Source organism: Martes martes (assembly GCF_963455335.1).
Source record: "Martes martes genome assembly, chromosome: 10".
NCBI lineage: Eukaryota > Metazoa > Chordata > Mammalia > Carnivora > Mustelidae > Martes > Martes martes.
Window position 1 is genome coordinate 14,785,183 of NC_137898.1, and position 21,747 is coordinate 14,806,929.

The following is a 21,747-nucleotide window of genomic DNA, read 5'->3' on the forward strand; positions in this document are numbered from 1 at the left end:
TAAATAATAAAGTTTTTTTAATTACTTTTTGAAAGATTTTTATTTATTTATTTGACACAGAGAGAGACAGAGAGAGCACAAGCAGGGGGAGCAGCAGAGGGAGACGGAGAAGCAGGCTCTCCACTGAGCAGGGAACCCGATGCGGGGCTCAATCCCAGGACCCTGGGATCATGACCTGAGACGCAGGCAGACACTTAACCAACTAAGCCACCCAGGCCCCTCAATAAAGCTTCTTTTAAAATAATTGGGCTGTGAGGTGTCTGAGAGAAGCAAAATTAAATGGACAATAGATGTGAACTCTAATATTGGTATATCACAGATGAAAGATCTTGCACAAGGCTGAATGAATCCACAGTAATTGACTAGATGAAGGAGTAAGCAGAAAGATTAATTAGGGCTGCAAACCAACCCCCAACACTTGAAAATGGCCTGGAATCTTAGGAATCCACACAGTTAGTCTGTCTTTTTAGATTTCTTCCCCAATTTCCTTTCTACATAAGAATTTAGGCCCTACACATCTTCCTCCTAGTAACCGTCCTGTGGATGGCATCTTTGACCTCCCTGTTCCTCAAGCTGTAGATAAGTGGGTTCAGCATGGGGATCACTGCTGTGTAAAACACCGACACCACTTTATTGAGATCCAGCGAGAAACTTGCACTAGGCCGTACATAAATAAAGAAAAGAGTACCATATAGGATGGAGATAGCCGTCAGGTGAGAAGAACAGGTAGAAAAGGCTTTGCGCCTGCCCTCGGCAGAGTGGATCTTCATGATGACAATGAGGATGTAAATGTAGGAGACCACGATAGTCAGACCACTGAAGACTCCCACAGCTCCAGCCACAACAAAAACTACCAACTTAGTAAGCCTGCTGTCAGCACATACGAGGGAAAGCAGGGGGGACATATCGCAGAAGAAATGATTAATGACATTGGGGCCACAAAAAGGAAGACGAAATGCATTCGTTGTATGGGTCATGGTGTTCACGAACCCGATGACGTAGGGACCAACCACCAGCTGGATACACAGTCTCTGGGACATGGCAACGGAATACAATAATGGGTTGCAGATGGCCACATAGCGGTCATAGGCCATGGACGCCAGCAGAAAACACTCTGCTGCCACAAAGAACCCAAAAAACCACTGTTGCAAAGCACAGCCCAAGAAAGAGATGACCTTCCTCTTCACAAAGAAGTCAGTGAGCATCTTGGGGCTCACAACAGAGGAGAAGCAGATGTCCACAAAGGACAAGTGGCTGAGGAAAAAGTACATGGGTGTGTGAAGGTGGGAATCAACATGAATCAGAATAATCATACCCAAGTTTCCGGTGAGATTGATGAGGTTGAAACTCAGGAAGAGCAGGAAGAGGAAGATCTGCAACTGGGGGTTGTAACTCAAACCTGTGAAAACGAATTCGGTGACCCTCGTGTAGTTTTCAATGGCCATTGGCTGGTTCTGGTTTCCACTACAAGAAGAACAGAGGAGTCACAACAGGTTTGGTGAACACATCTTCAAAAATGGGACACAGAAAAAAATATACCAGAAACTGGGAGAGCCTCAGTGGTGATATGACTTCATTGCCTCCTGTGGCCAAGGAAATGCAAGTGAGATAGGGACCCAGGCAGAAGATCAGATCCGAAGCTATCATATTTTAAGACTCCGCAGAAATCCATAAATGCCGAAAGGAGAAGACGAAAATCCAGGAAAAAAGAAGCCGGTTGCTAAAGGTCCCATGGCCCGCTGATCACAGAGATGGATCCAGAACAGATGCCCAGTAATGCTCACTTCAGTGAACTTTGCTTGCATTCACCAGGGGAACACACACAGCAGGGGGGAAGTGAGACAAACTGAGGAAGAAATGAGCAGCCACTCAGTTTTAGAAGGTCTCCGTGCACTTTGCGATTATAACCCAAGGCTCAATGCATGGTCTTCAACTCTGGAGCCCACCGCCTCTGACCTGGGAAAGTCTTCACCGTGAAACAGGAATGATCATAATAACACCCACCTTGTAAATTTGGTGTGAGGGTACAATGAAATAACACATGCAAAGCACTTAGCCAAGTCTCATTGAGCACCTTACTAAGTGCATAGTAATTGCTAGTATTTTTGCCTTGCATGCTTCATTGAATAAATGTGCAAGGTAAGTATCATTATCTCCTTTTACTTAGGAGGAAAATTGAAGGTCAATGCACATTCATGCTGGTGACTGGCCGAGATGGGCTTTGCACATGTTTATGTCCAAACGGACTGTGCTCTTTCCTTTGTCACTGCAGAAATGGTGTGTTCACAATTCCACTCCTCACAAAGAGATGCAAAATCCACTCCACTATGAGTATGGAATGATGTGTGTTTGGCTGCCTACTCCTGGTGTTGAGGTTACAGCCAATGGCCACTAGTGAGAAGCCCGTAGGATAAGAGACTAGTGCCCTTGAGTATCACCTTTATGGAAACATACACGGAAGAACTCTAGAAAAGACCCTAAATTCTCCCATCTGTGTACCCTCCATCTATCCCTTGTCACCCTCTCAGGGTGCCCTTGGTTAGGTCAGCTGGTCTTTGAATGTGAGTTGCTTCACATTTTCAGTGTAACTAAAACTCTTTCTCTTACTCTCTCAGAACTCTCATCCGCTTAGAATGAGAGGAAGATGTTTAAGTACTCTGAACCCTACTTATACTTAACTTATTTTTTAAAGATTTATTTACTTATTTATTTAAGAGAGAGAGAGAAAGAGAGTAGGGGGAGAGGCAGAGGGAGAGAGAGAGAGAATCTCAAGCAGACTCCCCGCTGAGTGTGGAACCCAATGCAGGGCTTGATCTCCCGACCCTGAGACCATGACCTGAGCTGAAATCAAGAGCCAGACGCTTAACCAGCTGAGCCATCCAGGCACCCCTATACTTTACTTTTAAAAAGTTTTATTAGCCCAGGACTGTTAGAGTGCAACATCATACTTAGGCTAGACACTTTTCCTCCAGTTTTCTAATCTGAAATGTATTACTTGACTCTGAGACCAGTAATGCAGCTTACCTTAGATCCTTTGCTTTAGGCCATTAAAGAGAAAGACCCGAAGGCCAGGCAGATGGTCCATCCATCACACTCAGCTCTTGCTTGGGTCTCTTCAAGAGTCTAGGAACTCCTCCACAGTCCATCAAACACTACCTCTCGGTCTTCCGCTCGGCAGTCGCCCAAAGCTCCCAGACGATACTTTGTCAACCTTGGTTTCTAAAGCTACCCAGAACTTCCATGCACATTTTAATTTCTCAGGTTCTCTGCTGCATTTTGGTGCTTACTCCATAAAAATCAAACCACACAGAGTGGGGAAACACAACCAGCTCTCGTATTCAGAGCACTAGCATAATATCAACACAGCCTGTAATAATCTTCCCTTAGCAAGGAAATCACCCAGGTGGTATAGACAGGGATGCGAGTTGAATTCAGTGCAATCTCTTTTCCCATCTTCTGCTGCTAAAGCATCTGGCCCATTTTATACTTATGTGAGTATATTGAGACCCAGTTGTAAAACCTAGATTTATCTCTACATAAATTACCTCTTCTTAGACTTTTCTCAGTCATCCAACAAACAGGAGGACCATGCCCGTCCTGGCCGTCACTCAAGTATATAATTTATTCTAATTCCACTTAAAACAAGTTGTGCTCTCTTGAACTTGTTGAAGATCAGGAAGAAAGAACAGAAAATGATTTAGAAGTTCTCAAGTCACATTCTAATAGGCTCTCTCCTTTTCAAAGATGGCATTGGGGCGCCTGGGTGGCTCAGTGGGTTGAGCCTCTGCCTTCAGCTCGGGTCATGGTCTCAGGGTCCTGGGATCGAGCCCCACATTGGGCTCTCTGCTCAGCGGGGAGCCTGCTGCCCCCTCTCTCTCTGCCTACTTGTGATCTCTGTCTGTCAAATAAATAAATAAAATCTTACAAAAAAAAAAAAAAAAGATGGCATGAAGAACTAAAGTAAGAATGAGCCCAGTTTGTCAGCGTTTCCCTCTCCCCTAACATGGCTGCCCTCTCATGCACATTAAGTCAGAATTCTCAGTAATTTGGTTTTACTGTCTCTTTCCTTCCAAGAAGAAAATGTGGAGTATTTGCTGTAAAACATACTCAGAGTCTTCATCAATTAGATAAAAGTTCCCTGAACTAGTTGCATCACCTTTTCTTTATGGTTGCTATGGAAACTCCTCTGTCCCCAAAGTCTACCATAGCTTGGGGATGAACCCCTCAGGGAGAGTGCAATCAAAGTTTTGTTTCATACACTAAGTACGTCTGATGCGATCTGTTTTCTGATCGTCTTATATTTGTTTTTAACTGGATATATTCTCTCCGTTCTACTTCCAGGCTAAGCCAGGAACCTCTAAGGACTCCCAGGTAAATTGACGTAGTGTGGAGACGGTGGGCCACAAGAGAAACTTAGCTCCCCCTGATTCTCCCTCTATTGCCTTCATATCTTGGGAACAAGGGCAAAGAATGCAGAAAATTAACTTTTCTCAAAGATAGCATTTATGACATGTAGCCAAATAAACTAATCTTCCTGGGACTTTGCCCAAAACATACAAAGTGTTTAACCACTGTAAGCAAGGGCTGGAAAGAGAATTTCTGAGAATATATTAATGATCGTTAAGCTGTATGGCAAGGCATTATATTTGAACGGTTAGCATATGGCAAAGGAAATACATTTCTTATTGCCAAGAAAGGAGTAAAAACCAATGAAACAAAGTGCTTCAGGGCTCTGTTTCCTCTGCAACACAAACATCGGCAACCAAAACAGAGTCAAAACGGATTCCAGCCTAATGACAGAAAGTGTAAGCCCTTCAGCAAGCAACACAACTTCCCATTCTAGGAGGCTTTGTTTGTTGACTTTTTATTAATTTCTCAGCATGCTGCTATAGTCTTTAGAGCAAATTTTCCATGAGACCTTAGTTTTTGATAACAACTTTCTGTTCACTCTACATATGAAAGACATACATTGAAAACTGAAAACTGTTTAGATATCACCCTTTTATTTCTGTTTGTTGTTTTTTTTTTATTTCAAGTTTTTATTTAAATTCCAGTTAGTTAATATAAAGTGTAAGATTGATTTCTGGTATAGAATTTAGTGATTCAACACTTACCTACACCACCCAGTGCCCATCACAAATGCCCTCCTTAGTGCCTAGCACCCGTCTAGCCCACCCCCCCCAACCTCCCTCCATCGACCCTCAGTGTCATTAAGATTCTGTTCTATGGTTTTATGGTTTGCCTCTCTCCCTTCTCTTCCCCCTATGTTCATCTGTTTTGTTTCTTAAATTACACATATGAATGAAATCAGATGGTGTTTGTCTTTCTCTGACTGACTTATTTCACATAGCATGATACTCTCTAGCTCCACCCAAGTTCTTGCAAATGGCCAGATTCTGTTCTTTTTGATGGCTGAGTAATAGTCCATCTTCTTGATCCTTCATCAGTCAACAGACCTATGGGGTCTTGCCATAATTTGGCTATTGTTGATAATGAGTTGTCTGGATAATAATCCATTTTTATTGTATGACAGTGTGAGTCTATAGGTTCAATATTGCTAAAGGTTTATATATGTGTGCGTATATGTGTGTTTTCTTCGGTAAAGTGTCTACAACAAGCGTTTGTCATTAGTCAGGATTTGGGGAGTAACTTTGGTCCTGTTGACTGTCTTCCTGATGATTGGTTAATGTTCCTTGAAGAACTAGTTAATGCTTGTTCTGTAAGCATATTTATATTTTCTTTTGGGGGGTGAATTTTTAAGTGGAAATAGATATTTTAATTCTTCCTATGTTGCTTATCTCACAGTTATTTTTATTTCCTTTACGTATATCTGTTTTGAATCTTGAGGATATATATTTCTAAGATTTCTAAGATTTACTTCCTGAATGGGGTGCCTGAGTGGCTCAGTTAGCTAAGCACCTGACTCTTGATTTCGACTCGGGTCATGATCTCAGGGTTGTAAGATCAAGCCCTGAGTTGGGCTGTGTGATGCGTGTGGAGACTGCTTAAGATTCTCTCCCTCCCTCTCCCTCTACCTCTCCTCCCATCTCTCCATCCCTCTCTAAAAAGATAAAATAAAAATAAAAAATAAAGGAAAAAATCCTAATAAACATAAAAAATGTTTAAAATTTACTTCCTGAAGTAGACCAAAGAAAGACAAATACTGTGTGATTTCATTAATATATAGAATCTAGAAAACAAAACAAAACAAAAACTCATAGATACAAAGAAACGATTGGTGGTTTGGTAGTTGCCAGAGACAGAGGTTGGAAAGGTGAGCAAAATGAGTTATAAGATAAATTAATCCTGGGGATGTAGTGTACCTCATTGTGATTATCGTCAGTAATACTGTATGCACATTTGAAAATTGCTAAGAGAAAAGTTCTTAAAGGTTCTCATTACAAAAACAAATTGTAACTCTGTGGTGACAGATGTTAACAAAACTTGTGGTAACCATTCTGCAATACAAATATCAAATTATTACATTGTATGCCTAAAACTAGTGCAATGCTATATGTCAATTAAATTATTTCTGAGGTCATAAAGACCTAAATTGCAGATAGTTTATTTTTAGCTGTATTGATATAATCACTGTTGATTAAGTTGAAATTTCAAATTCACAAGGCAAATCCATTTGTCAAAGAAAAGGCAAATAATTAAGAATATTTTAATGTATATTTGTGTGCCCTTATAAGTTATTTTCTTCTTAACCTAAGTTATTACACAGGGAAAAATGAACAAAAGAAAAAAAGTACAAATATACTATTTTAAGCTTCACCACAGAGCATTCAACCTCTGCTGCAAAAGATTTGCACATTTTTGGTTGACAATAGGATAAATTAATTTTAAAAATTTTACGCATTTTTGTTATAATAATGTCAGATGAATCTTGGAAAATGTTTCAAATAGATGCAATTTTTAGCTGAAACGTAAGCCTTCCTTCTGACATCTACAGTCTAAAGCGATCTCTCCCTGTAAGTTTCAAAACCTGTAATGACCTTTATATAGAATTTATTGGTGCTACCTTTTCCTATGGAGGTTTTATGTCACATTTACTATATGACCATAAGAGAGAGAGACCACAACACAGTCAATGCCATAGATATTTCAGGGTTTCTATAGCTCAATTGACAATAGCATTTTACAGTTACCACTAATATTAATATGTAACTATTATCCCATGAAGAGGAAGGGGATTATTCTTTAAATATTCTTAAATTCCTGAATAATTAAAATACAAACATGAAGAAACACAAAAACTCAAAAATAAATGTTTGCCAAATATTCTAAACTATGTTCAATATTTATAGATGGATGCCATAATAAACATGAAACAAACACATCCATAAAATTTTATTTATTTTCAAGGTTGCAAAGGACAGACCAGGAAAAGTATTTTGCAGCTAATGTTACAAAGGCTTTTTGATTATTGTTATGATGATGTACGGAGTTACAAGAATGTTGGATGACAGAGTACAATCTCTGAGCTATGTCTTCTAGAACAAGTGTGTCATTACTTTGTTACTCATCATAGAACATTTTCCTCCTTTGTACCTCACTTTCAAAATTTGAAAGATAAGAATGTGAAAGTGGATCAGACATGTTAAATTTTTATGTGCAATGAACGTTAAAGTATGTGATGAGAGGCAGGAAAAAAAATGTAAAAAAAAAAAAAAAAAAGAAGAATGTGATGAGAGCTCCCGTGTAAAGTACATTCCTGTAGTCCCTCTTTATGCACAGGGGGTGCATTCCAAAACCCCCAGTAGATGCCCGAAACTGTGAATAGTACTGAACCCTCTATAAACCTCATTTTTTCCTATCCATACATACCTAACATCGAGTTTAATTTATAAATTAGGCACAGTAAGAGATTAATAACAATAAATAATAATAAAATAAAACAAATCAATAGACCATTAAAAAAAAGTTAGGTGAATGTGGTCTCATAAAATATCTTACTGCACTGTACGCATTCTTCTTGAGATGATGTGAGATAAAATGTCTACATGATGAGATGAAATGAGGTGAATGACACAGGCATTGCAACATACTCTTAGGTTATTACTGACCTTCTGACAATACATCGGAAGGAAGATCATCTACTTCCAGACCACAACTAATTGCAAGTAACACAAACCCCAGGAAGCAAAACCAAGGGTAATGGGGAGACTAGTGTATATAGGCCCAAACACACAAAATGTATCTATGATTTCACAGCCCTTCAAAATTAATTTTTAGGTTTTTGAAAGCTTTTTCCAAGCCTCCTATCTTTATAATGCTTTCAATTACTAAAGGAAACGTTAGTGGACAAAATTATTGTGATTTATAAGCTGATGCTGCCATCTATTGGCCAAGTTTAGCTACACCGTAAGGAGGAATTCTTAAAATGCTTCTTCACTATGGAAACCTCTCTTCCTTTTATTCGAATCCTATATTCACTGAGACCATGTTAATAGATGACTTTTTAAAACAAGAAGGATAATAAAATATATTTCATGACTAATGTGAAATTGTGCCTGTCATGGTACTGAAAACACATATTTAAAGCAAAACTTGTTCTAAAATAAAACTATGTAAAACTAAGATTTTCAGAATTGAGGATATAAGGCCATTTTGAGGGAATCTTTGTTAACATGAAATGGCAGAGAGACTAATATCAGCCTCAGAAGTTAGTGATCATCACATTCCTTTCCAAATGACCTCAGATGGATTTAACAAACTTCTGTTGAATCACTTCTGGGTTAGATATTGTGCTAGACTCTGGTGATAAAGCAGTATCTCCCCAGACCACATGATGAGGAAGAATTTCTCTTTGTTTAGGCTACTAAAATTTTGTGAAATTTGATTGGGAACAGATGGTGTCTTATGCCTTCCTAACATCCATAAAGACGATCATATAAAACTTTTATTAGATAAGCAATAATAATAAATTAGAAAAATCAGTCACAATCTTCTGAGAACTTATCTGTAATATTTTTCTTAATTTTATAATAATAAAGTGCCCTACATAATGTTATCTCCACTTCATAGATGGGTATAGTAAGAAATTTTTTGTTTAAATTTTCTATGTTATTGGATATAGCTCCTTATTTTGAATTTCACACCATGCAGTTTTACTTGGGAAGCATGAATATAACTAGGCCATTCCTATCTAAATTCTCTCTCTCTTCTCTCCCTTTTTCTCTCTCTCCCTCTATCTATCTTTCACACACCCAAATCTAAGCATATTTAAAAACAGGGTCTTGTTTTGTTCTTTTCCTTGATTGTCTTTCACCTTGGTAGGGGATAAGGATGTGTGAAAACGGCATCTCTTCCTCTCTCCAGACATCTTCCTTAAACCTCTCTCTCTCTTTCCTCAAAATTCCATTTCAAATGTGTCCATCTGGAATAGACCAGATGTCCGTTTTCCCTTTTTTGGCAAGGGAAGGACTCTTTCAGTGTAAGTAACATGTCCATCCCACACCTGGTAGGGGCTGTAAATCGTGAGATTCTGCCTCTCCAAAACCTCAGAGATAACACTTGCTCCAGGAGAGGAAGTCAGTCAGAGAATCCCAACACCCTGGACACAGCTGCCAGATCGGGGCGGGGGGGGGGGGGGATACAAGAGGAAGAGGGCAGGCACATAGTGCAGGCACACCCTCGAGATATTGTGGGTTCCATTCCAGAGCTGTGCAAAAAAGTGAGTATTACATTAAGCAAGTCAAATGAATTTTTTTTTGTTTTTCCAATGTATGTGAAAGTTATAGTTACATTATACTGTAGTTTATTATGTACAATAGCATTATGTCTAAAAGAACAATGTACATACCTTAATTAAAAATACATTACTATATTTGTATACAATACATACAAAGCCTCTGCCTTTGGCTCAGGTCATGATCTCAGGGTCCTGGGATTGAGCCCTGCATCAGGTTCTCTGCTCAGCAGGAAGCCTGCTTCTCCCTCTCTCTCTCTGCCTGCCTCTCTGTCTACTTGTGATCTTAGTCTGTCAAATAAATAAATAAAATCTTTAAAAAAAATAAAAACACATTACTGCTAAAAAATGCTAGCCATCATCTGCGCTTTCAGAAAGTTGTAAACTTTTGGCTGGTGGAGGGTCTTGACTCCACGTTGATGGCTGCTCACTGGTCAGGGTGACTGCGGCAATTTCTTCAAGTTAAGACAACAGTGAAGTTGGCCACATCCATTGACTCCTCACTTAACCACTCAGAGGTCATTGTAGGCTTATTAATTGGTTTATTTCAGTACGACGTCTCAGAGAATAGGAAAGCCTAAGGAGAGGGAGAGAGATGGGGCCAGCCGCCAGTTGCTGGAGCCGTCAGAACACCCCCATCTAGGACAAGGTTCGCCATCTTACATGCACGTGGTTTGTGGTGCCCCAAACAATTACTGTAGTAACACCGAGATCACTGACCACAGATCATTAGAGCAAAAACAATCATAGTGAAAAGGTTTGAAATATTGCAAGAATGACCAAAGCGTGAGAGGGAGACTCAAAGTGAGCAAATGCTGTTGGGAAAATATTGCCGATAGAATTGCTCACGGCCGGATTGCCCCAGACCTCTGACTCATGACAAGCACAGTTATCTGCGAAGGACGGTAAAGTGAAGCACGATAAAATGAGATATGCCTGCATTTGTTTCTCTGGAAGGGTGTCAAACGGGGAGAGAGAACCTGAACAGAAACTCCTTCTCAACGCCATGCCTTTTGTAAGTGTCTTCTTCTGATGTTACTCTCCTCTAATGCATTAAAGCATAAAAGTCAAGCCAATAGTCAACCCAAGTGTGGCGTGGGTGTTCTACTCCCACGGTCTGCCTTGGAAAGAGGGATTTCCATCCATTTGAATTAGAAGTGGTTATATAAGATAGGAAACTCAAAATAACAGTAACTGTAAAAAACTATTCAAAGAAATTTATTTCCTCTCTCATTAAACAGATCTGGAGGTAGTCAATAGAGGACTGGTAATGGCGGATATACGGTATCAAGAAGCTAAATGTTCTTGATACTGTCCCCAAGGTACCAGAACAGTGATCAAGGTCCAGCCATTAAATCTGCATTCCAGGTAATAGGAAGGATACAGGGGAGAGGAAAGTAACTTCCTGAAGTTCTAAGGAGACTTGGTAAAAGCATCTTACAAAGTTTCCACTCATCCAGCCAGGACTTGATCACATGTCAGCACTTACCTACGAAGGAGACTGAGAACTGCAGTCTTTTATTGTGGTTTCAGTGTGCTCAGCTAAAAATGGGACACCTGTTAAAGAAGAGGAGAAGGAAAGATGCAATGCTTCTCCAGTAGTTTTGTCTGTAGAGACAAAGGGAACCTCTTGGTTTCTTTTCTTAGCTATTCTTTTTCCTAGATGATCTTATTAAGGTGATGGTATTAGCATAATAACTAAAAGCTTAAGTTTTGCTGTCTGGGATCTGAGTTAAAACCCCATCCCCACTACTCGTTAGCTGTACGGTGCGTCCTGACATCTACTGCATTCCCGTTATATTATTTTTGTAGAACTAGTACTGATGTTTAGCTGATTTACCTTTACTTACAAGCCTCTCTCCCTCAAATAGATGCTCCATGGAGGAAGGGTCTTTGCCTGTCCTATTCACTGCTGTATCCTCAGAACCTGATAATGCCTACTAATTAGGAATCATCGCTCATCATCACTGTTAATTTTATACATTTTTTTTTAATTTTATTTATTTGACAGAGAGAAATCAGAGCTAGGCAGAGAGGCAGACAGAGAGAGGGGGAAGCAGGCTCCTGCTGAGCAGAGAGCCCGATGCGGGGCTTGATCCCAGGACCCTGAGATCATGACCTGAGCCGAAGGCAGAGGCTTAAACCACTGAGCCACCCAGGCGCCCCTAATTTTATAAATTTTTGACAATTAAAAATCCTCTTGAGAAGAATATTTAATAGAAAATAGTTTATTTAAAAATATTTGATCTGTGATTTAGTTTAAAACTGGATAAAATAATAGTTAATATGAAATTTTGTAAAATTACACACACACACACACACACACACACAAAATTACTGGAATAGTATAACCCAAAGATTTAACATAGAGTATCTGTATAGACAAAATCATATTACAAAAACATGTGTTTTTTAAGATTTCACTATCTTTAAAATAGACTGTGTACATTTGTGCATATCTGAAAGCTATATATATTATACAAACATACAGAAATAGAAAATGCCTGAAATAAGTGTATTAAAATAGGCACATTTTTATATGCAACTAGTGGAATTACACGATTTTTTCTTCTTTCGTTTCACTTTCCAAACACTCTAAAATAATGAAAGCCCCCCCAAAAGTGTTTTCATTGTTTTTCCTAGGCAATAATAACAAAAAAGTTTCAAATTTAGGCTCATATTTTATACTTGTTCAAAGACTTTTTGATTCGATTTATACATTAAATGATAGGATAACCTAAGTAAATTGAAACACCTCAATTAAAAAACTACTGTGCCTCATCGTTGAAAAGCATTGGGGCAAACCATGGAGAGAGTGGTTTGTGGATCTCTTGGAGGGCACAAAGCCTCTCATCACATTCAGTGGGAACTCTGGCTAGGTTACAGACGTGTGCGCTCTCCATCAGCCCCATGAGACTTGTCTTCAGCCCCACTATATTTGGCATTGGAACTGCTCAAGTGAGATTCTAGATCGCAGTTACTGACCCCTCACTCTGAGTTCAGATAACGGCTCACATCCATCTAAATGAGTTCTATTGGTTCATTCCTTAAATGAGCTACCCATAAAATATCAAGAGCCTTGGCAGAACTAGTGTCTACACAGATGATTCCAGTGGATTTCAGGGAATTTTTAAGCACCTGAAGAACAGTTGATGTCACCCATTCCATTCTGGAGATCGAGTTTTTACCAAGAGATGTTTTAGAGGCATGGGGGCTTATAATCAATTCTGCAACCCTTTTCTTGACTGGAAACTTTTTCTTAGGTCATTTATAAAAGTTTCATTATTTGAGTGAAACATAAAATGTGGTATAGCTTGTCTGGTGTTGTCACCCAACATCATGAGATGAACAAAATCTTAAGACTCTGGGACCCACATTATTTGTCCATCAGCACTCCAAGGCTGTAAGAGTCAAGTATCACGGAAAGGAGGAGCTGGGTTGTGATTTGGATCAACTCGTGCTGAGACTCAGAGTAGCCACTGAATGACTGGGAATGCATTTCCTGCCGTCACCCTCACGTAGCTTTCCTTCTCCCAGATGGCTTCAGACGTATTACGTGTCATATGCCATAGGGTACTTGGGGCTCACAAAACCCCCCTTGGGCCCCAGGCTGAACCAAATCTATCTGGATTCCAGTAACTCAGGTGAAAAATGTTTGAGGTGTTTTGTTGTAGTTATTTTTTTTAATGTTGCATAATTTTCCTAGTCCAAAATCATAGAGAACCCAGATAAGATTCGTATTTGTACGCTGAAGCATTAAACTTAGAAATTAAAGACTCTACTGCCAAAAAACTCAGTGAGAAGGGGGGAAAAAAGAATGCCCAAGAACCTTCCTTCGGTGCAGGATTCGTGCTGTAAAGGCATAGCCTAAAACCCTGACAATTTTCCTTTCACCGAGAGAAAAGGAAATCACTTATTTTGTCGTTGGAGCAAACACACACATCTGAGAGTGTTGATCCCAGCCTTTATCTAATCAATTATTTCAAAAATAAATAAAGGATGTAGATTAAATGGAAGGCATTTCTGAGGTAAAATCTGAATCCTTTTCAGAGCATTCCATCGGCACTAATTCTGTCTCTCCCGTTTCCTAGCCCATGACTCATTTCTGCTGTCTGAGGCAGTCGCCTCATTGAAACTAGGATATCTATGACCTAAACACCACTTCATTGTCTTGGTAGTCAGTTCCCTCCACAACCCGCTCACTCCCTCAGAACTCAAGCCGCTCTATGCCAGTCCTTGCAAAGTTCTATGCCTACAATAACTGCATTAGTCAAAACAGGTTCATGATCCCAAGAAGGGATGGCTGGGACACCATCATTCCAGCAATACTGCCAAAGAAATTATTTATTTATCCACTAACGCCATCATGAAATTTATTAGGGCACAGACTTGAGATACATTTATACTTTAGTTCTCCCCACATCATTCCTGAGGCATGTCTCACTCTGCTTTTTCCCCTTATATCTTTCTATAATCTAGAGATAAATTCTCTATTTTTAGATCACACTCAGCGATCAGGGCTTAAACAACTCGGGCTTGCAGCAAAAAAACACTTTTCAAAAAATCACGTTCTCTTCTCTGATGTAATTATAATACCTCTTGAATTGTTCCACTGTTGTATGAGGGACAGACAGGTGTTAAAATATATTTTAAACTTAATTTTATTGTATTTCTTTTTCTTTCTAATTTGGAACAACAAAAAAGACTAACATGAGAATGGGATATACAGTTTCTTCATTTTAGTTTACCTCTGGCTTCTCAACACCTATTGCCTCTGATTTTTCTAGAATTTTCTTGTTCTCTCCTTCACCTGTTTGCATTTTATTTCTAATTTCTTTAATAAGCGATGCCGATTTACTTTTGTCTGAAAGAAATAGAAAAACTAAATATCGATATTAAAGTAATAGTGGGAACAGCTTCAGAGTCAAATACGTAAAGAGACATCTCTCTTGTCACTTGTCACTTGGTGGAAGAATAAGAATATAAGTTTTGTATCGTCAATATCATTCACCTTCTGCTTGTATTTGCTTTTTTCTGCAGTCATTGTGACATGGCATTCTCAGAAGCAAGGACAAAGAAAATACACATAAGAGATATTTGAAGGAATATGATATGAGGAGTTCCTTTTGTTAAAAAAATAATAATAATTTGTAGTAGGGGCGCCTGGGTGGCTCAGTGGTTTAAAGCCTCTGCCTTTGGCTCAGGTCATGATCCCAGGGTCCTGGGATCCAGCCCCGCATCAGACCCTCTGCTCAGCAGGGAGCCTGCTTCCTCCTCTCTCTCTGCCTGCCTCTCTGCCTACTTGTGATCTTTGTCTGTCAAATAAATTTAAAAATAATAATATTAATAATTTGTAGCTAAGTGACCTGCTCTGTTTTCTATTTTCAATTCTGTCTTTAGGAATAGAGGTCATATATGTTATTCCAATGAATCTCCACTGGTCTGGACATATATATTGGTCCAACTAGTGCCATAGTATTAGTAGCTAGATGATCCAGCACTTATTAGATTTTTATCTTATGCTCAATAATGAAATTATTTGAGGAAACAGAATTGCTCTGATTTTTGGTGACTGGGGATTTTTATCATCCACGCACACAAGATTAAAAGGGAGCTTTAAAGAAATAGTCGGCAAGGATTCCATACTCTAAACTCTGCACATTGCTAGTCTCTTTGGATGATGACCAGATAGACTAACCATGTCTAGAAGCTTTTCCTTCTATCTATTTTGTATTCCAGATTGGAATTTAACTTCTGATGCAAAACTTGCTCCTGACGATCATTCTGCGCATGGCAGCTTTCACTTCTTTATTTCTCAGGCTGTAGATGAGAGAGTTCAACATGGGGATCACTGCAGTGTAGAACACCGACACCACTTTGTTGACGTCTAGGGAAAAAATTGCACCTGGCCGCACATAGATAAAGAAGAGAGTCCCATATAAGATGGACACCGCCGTGAGATGGGAGGAGCAGGTGGAGAAAGCTTTGCGCCTCCCATCAGCAGAGCGGATCCTCAGGATGGCAGTAAGGATGTAGAAATAGGAGATTATAATGGTCAGGCTACTGACAACCAGGACGGCTCCAGCCACAATAAAAACCAACAATTTATTGATCCGGGTGTCAGCACATACCAGAGAAAGAAGGGGGGACATGTCACAGAAGAAATGCTTGATAATGTTGGAGCGACAAAAGGGAAGCCGGAAAGCAGCTGTTGTATGAGTCATGGTACTCAGGAAGCCAACAGTATAGGGTCCGACCACCAGCTGTATGCAGAGTCTCTGCGACATGGTTACGGAATACAGTAATGGGTTACAGATGGCCACATAGCGGTCATAGGCCATGGACGCCAGCAGAAGGCACTCAATGGCCACGAAGAACCCGAAGAACCATTGCTGCAAAGCACAGCCCAGAAAGGAGATGGCCTTTCTGTCAGCGAAGAAGTCCGTGAGCATCTTGGGACCCACTACGGATGAAAAGCAGACGTCCACAAAGGACAGGTGACTGAGAAAAAAGTACATGGGCGTGTGAAGGTGGGAATCCATCTGAATGAGAACAATCACACCCAAGTTTCCTGTCATGGTGACAAGGTAAAAAAGTAGAAAGAGCAAGAAAAGGAAGACTTGCATCTGAGGATGATACTTCAAGCCTATGAAAATAAACTCTGTGATTCTTGTATGGTTTCCATCAGCCATTGATGGCGTTGGTCTTCTGAAGTGAGAAAAGCAGAAAATAGATGATGCGCACAACTTTAAATAATTTGAAAACATAACATGATACACAAGAAAAGAAACTACAGGTCCAATTTGGGAACATCAATATGAAAAGAGACTAAATTAAATGCTAGCAAATCAAATATAGTAAAGTTCTTAAGAGCAATATGGCTTAAATGTTTTAAAGAGATTAGAACTAGAAATTGGGTCGCCATTTGAAAACCTATAAAATTTCTCACCACATTAACGTATTGAAAGGAAAGGCATTAAATTACTTTAATAAAATTCTTTAAAGAATTTGATAAAATGTGACTCAAAAAAAAAAAAAAAAAAGAAAGCAAGAAAGAAAGAAAAAGATAAACTTCCCAAATTGGAAACAAAAAGGAACTACTTAACTCAGTAAGAAGAATCTTCTTGAAACTCCCAGAGAATATATGTGCACAGGGTAAGCACTGGAAACATTCACACTATAACCAAAAACTAGATATTCTCACATTTTGTACTGTTTAACATTATACTGGAGAACACATCTGAAGTACTAAACCATAAATCAAAAAAAGATGTAAGAATTCTAGAAAACAAGGATAAGAAAATACTGCATTATTTGCAGACAAAAGTGTACAATAGTCAACCAATAAAATAACTTTTTTAGAAAAAAAAATGAAACAGTTCATCCAAATAGTGAAGATCAGTGTAAAAAAGTCAATAATTTCCTATGAATTATAATGTAATGGAATCATTGACTCAAAATGGTAATATAGCTATAAATAAGCCCGATAAGGAATGTTCAAGATTCATATGAAGAAAAATATAAATTATAGGACTTAACTGTGCTAGGGAAGAAATGCCTAAATGCCTGTGTATTTATTAAGATTCATTTCTTCCTGAGGAAGCAAAACTTAGCTCTAACAGGGAGAGTGAGAATCTTCATGGTCATTCCTCAGGTTGGAATAGCAGACACAGATACATCAATTGTGAAGTGAACAAGAAACAATATTTCCCTCACAGATAGGCTACAGATATAAAGTATCCTAACAACACTGGGCGGGGGGGGGTGGGTGACAAATATTTTATTACTCAATGAGAAATTTTATTTTCTAAAATTATAGACTATCTGAAATTTTTGTTTGGAATTATATCAGCAAGGTAAAACATCCCACTCTGGTCTGGAATATCTAAGTCCATCTGACAGAGTAAAACAGTCTCAATTCCCAGCACAGGTACAAAACTCCGTGTGAGGGCTGTCTGGATACAACTCTGTACATGGGTCTTACCTTTACAGTTTTCAAGGAAACAGGACACCGTGCTACCTGTTTGGTTTAGGCCTATTCTGATGTTGCGATGTTGGCCCCTTCACACAGCCCTGCTTTGTTTTGAGCTCATCAGAACTGTTCTTGATTTAAATTCCACCTAACGGCCCCACTTCTCAAAATCCTGTAATAACATCTTCTTCTTTTAATTTATGGTTTAGTACTTCGGATGTGTTCTCTAATATAATGTTAAATAGTACAAAATGTGAGAATATCTAGTTTCTGGTTATAGTGTGAATGTTTCCAGTGCTTACCCTGTGCACATGTATTCTCTGGGAGTTTCAAGAAGATTCTTCTTACAGAGTTAATAGTTCCTTTTTGTTCCTTTGTTCAAGGAGACATCCATAGTTCCTAGCTATGGTGTGTGGTCTCCCACATTGCACTAGGTCAAAAGCTGATTGGGTCAGGCTACAAACTTGCTCCTGGCTGTCTAAAACTGATTTAAGGCTAGAACAACCACCACATTATGTGGCAAATTTAATGCAATTCCAACCAATTGGAAAAATTAAATGAAAATATAATTTTTGATGAGACAATCTGATTTTTTAATTTGTGGAAGAGAAAAATGTTCAAAAATAGCAAAGACAATTTCAAAAAGGGAAAACAAAGGAAAGGGATATACTATTCCAGATATCAACACATCAATAAAGCCATTGTACTTAAACCCATAAGATGTTGTTACTAGAATAGATGCAAGATGAATAGGAGACAGAAAAACTGAAAAACCATAGGCAGACCTAGGCATAGATGTCAATTTAGAATGAATAAGTTTTCTTTCAATCAGCAAATAAGGATTAATTACTGCTAAAAAAGTGTTACAATATTTGGATGAAAATTTGAAAAAACAGATAATATTAAAATTCTACCCCTCACCACTAAACTAAAAAGGAAACTTCTAACTACAAACATGTAATATGTAAACACTGAGGAATAATGTTATGATGTGTTGTAGGGTTGGTCTTCTAAAATAGGACATAAAAATCACCTGAAGAAAATGGTGAAAATTTTTACTACATCCTAGTTTTAAGTAGATGGATACACTCCAAGTAAAAATAAGACACACAGATGGAAAAAATACTGGAGCATATGTCACAAAGGATTATAATCAGATCACTTCAAGAACTGCCACAAATTAGATACTAAAATACTCATTGTGCCGCGAGGCAGATGCAGACTGGCCTGCCACAGACAGGATGCTTGAAGTCCCAACAAATACTAAAGGATGTTTAATATCCCAGATCATCACAGAAACCAAACTGAAACAACAATTATATGCTATTTTCACCCATCAGATTGACAAGATATTCAGAAATGAGAAAATGTAAAATACTGACAAAGCCGGGAGACAATATGGCAGTCACAGGAAATCAGAGGCCGCATCAAGGCCACAGCCTCTGGATGGCAGTGTTTAACTGTCTTTTGAAAAAAAAATTTTTTTTTAAGTGCATACTGAGGACTCAGAAATTCTTAATTAAAATTACTTAGCATCCACCCTGAGGAAACACAGAATGGAAAAACAATGATGTCCTCTTCACCGTTGCTCCAAGTGATTAAAAAAAAAAAAAACTGAAATCCATACAAATAGTTTTTGAAAGGCATTAGCAGCAAATAAATCTTGGTATAGCCATTCTGTGGACTATTTTACAGACAGTTAAAAATTAAGTAGTAGATTCCCTGAGGGGAGGTTGGAGGAGGGGCACGGGTGAAATAGGTAAAAGGAATGAAGAGAACATGTACAGTGAGGAGAACTGAGTAATGTACAGAATTGTTGAATCACTCTATTGTACACCTGAAACTAACACTATATGGGAATTATGCTGGCATTAAAAAATTAAAATTAAGTGTTAGGAACATGACTATTATTCCAAAATATGTGAAGGAGAAGCAAGTCACAGAATGATGTGTACAGTATGATAGTAGGAACATTTTCAATGTTTTCTTTAATTTTAATTATTTAAGTGTGTTTCTGTGTGTGTTCATGTGTGTGTGTGTGTGAGAGAGAGAGAGAGAGAGTAAATAAAAGTCTGGACAGATGAGGCACCAAAGGAATACTCATTACCTCTGGAAACAGAGGGACAGCGAACTGGGATGTAGGTAGGTAATCAAAGGGGACTCTAGATTTAACCACAATTTTAAGATTTAATACAAGGAGAAAATGCACATGCATTACCTTTGTAATTAAAAATAATCTAAGGGTGCCTGGGTTGCTCAGTTGGCTAAGCTTCTGACTCTTGGTTTCAGCTCAGGTCATGGTCTCAGGGTCCTTGGATCAAGCCCCACATTGGATGCCTCACTCAGTGTAGAGTCTGCTTGTCCCTCTGTCCCTCCTGCTGCTTGCTCTCTCTCTCAAATAAATAAATAAAATCTTTGGGGAAAAAATTTTAAAACAAGACCAAAAAAAAAAAAAAAGGCAATCTAAAGCAATTCCTTAATTGCCTTTATTTATTATTTATTTATTGTTGATTGTATTTATTTTTATATGAAATTTATTTCAACATTTAAAAAGAAAAAGAGAGAAGACAAATTAGCTACAATCAAGTGGGAGAAGAAAAACAGGCAAGGAAGAAATGTAGGAAGCCTCAGAGGTAGAAAGTGAGAAACATTTGCAAGCTATGCGTTTGGAGTTCAAGATTTCTAAAATTATAAGAAACAGAGAGAACTCTGGCCCCAACCTCACTGTTTGTAAATAAGAAAACTGAGGCTCCAAGATGTCTGACTCAGGACCACAGAGCTGGTGGCAAATACACAATCACTTTCCACCTGCAGTTCAAAGCAATGATTGCCTACATGATCCAGTATTTTTAAGGTTACAATGAATACAGAGGGACAATAAGCTTTTGTGGAGTATTCAAGACTTTGCAAAGCACCTGTGCCCCAGGTGCTTTGCAACATCAGCCCATTTGCTTTCCACCAAAACCTAGGTAAGAAGCATGTTGCTACCTCCTTTTTTACAGAAGAGGCTATGAAGTGTGGAAAAGGGTGCCTGAAGTGCCAGAGTTAGTATTTCATAAGAGTCATCAGAGAGTAAGACATGGCCCCATCTGGATATAGAGTCTCCGTACTTTTAAAGATGCCACTCTCCCAAGCGAGAACCTGAGGTCTCTCAGAGTCTCAACCCAGTTCTGCATGCTGTTTGAGGGATAGAGAATCAAGCAGGGCATGTATGCGAATTTATCAGTGGAGGGGCTGTTGATGACAAAGAGAGCAATGAAGCTCCAGAGAAAACCTGTGCAGAGTCCAAGTTTGCTCAAGGACAAGGGCTCTCAAATATCTGCAGTTGGGCTCTCATTTATAATTCCCTCCTTCGCACCCATGCTTTGAGTGTGAGGCTCATAATACAGGGCAACATTCCATGCAGATGACTCCCCACCTGGAGAAGGTGGCCCGACCTCTCCTGCTCTGGGCAGTCACTGAACTTGAAGAGGCATTTCACTTCAGTATAACCTCTTTGTGTCTGTTGCAGAATTTCACATTACTTCATATTAAGTTTGCTGCATTGGTTACATTCTAACCAATTATGGTCTGACAGTAGATATCTCTTTATGTACAAAAAAAAAAAAAATTCAAGATGTCAGTCATTTTCATTTTCCCATAAGCCCATTTATACTAAAATTCTTGAAGAGTAAATGCAGGGACCAAAGTGGATTTTTAAAAGTGCTTTAAACTTACATTCCAATGAGTTCCTTTCCTCTTCCAAGAATTAAAATTAAAATGGAGTATAAAGTGTACTCTTTTCAGCATGTGCTCCTTCTGCCCACTGTCATCTGTGCCTCTGCACAGAGAAGAGGTCAGACTTTCTTAGAATTACTTGGTTTTATTCTTAGTGTTCATAAGAATATGGTAAGCTTCCACTCCAAAACTCATTGTCTTTTCACTTGGATCAAAGTTTCCACAAGTAGTGACATCATTCCTTTGTTCTGGGAGAACTTAGGTCCCAAAACATGCCATACCTTGGGAATTCGATAATAGGGAATTAAACTAAAATGTTATTTTTGACTTTAAACTCTAAAAAAATCCACTGGGATCATCTTAC

The 21,747-nt window shown here is 38.8% G+C and overlaps 2 protein-coding genes across 2 annotated transcripts; both read right to left on the reverse strand.

Annotated features, from left to right (window-relative positions):
- Nucleotides 1-503: 503 nt before the first annotated feature.
- On the reverse strand, nucleotides 504-1,445 carry LOC308351093 (olfactory receptor 5G9-like; the record flags this gene model as incomplete). Its single annotated transcript, XM_080816572.1, has 1 exon — nucleotides 504-1,445. The coding sequence occupies one exon, from the start codon at nucleotides 1,443-1,445 to the stop codon at nucleotides 504-506; it is 942 nt and encodes a 313-aa protein (XP_080672698.1).
- Nucleotides 1,446-15,441: 13,996 nt separating this feature from the next.
- LOC308351079 (olfactory receptor 5G9-like) lies at nucleotides 15,442-16,386 on the reverse strand (the record flags this gene model as incomplete). The annotated part of the gene is made up of 1 exon (XM_080816559.1): nucleotides 15,442-16,386. One exon carries the CDS (start codon nucleotides 16,384-16,386, stop codon nucleotides 15,442-15,444), a length of 945 nt encoding a protein of 314 aa, XP_080672685.1.
- Nucleotides 16,387-21,747: the final 5,361 nt, after the last annotated feature.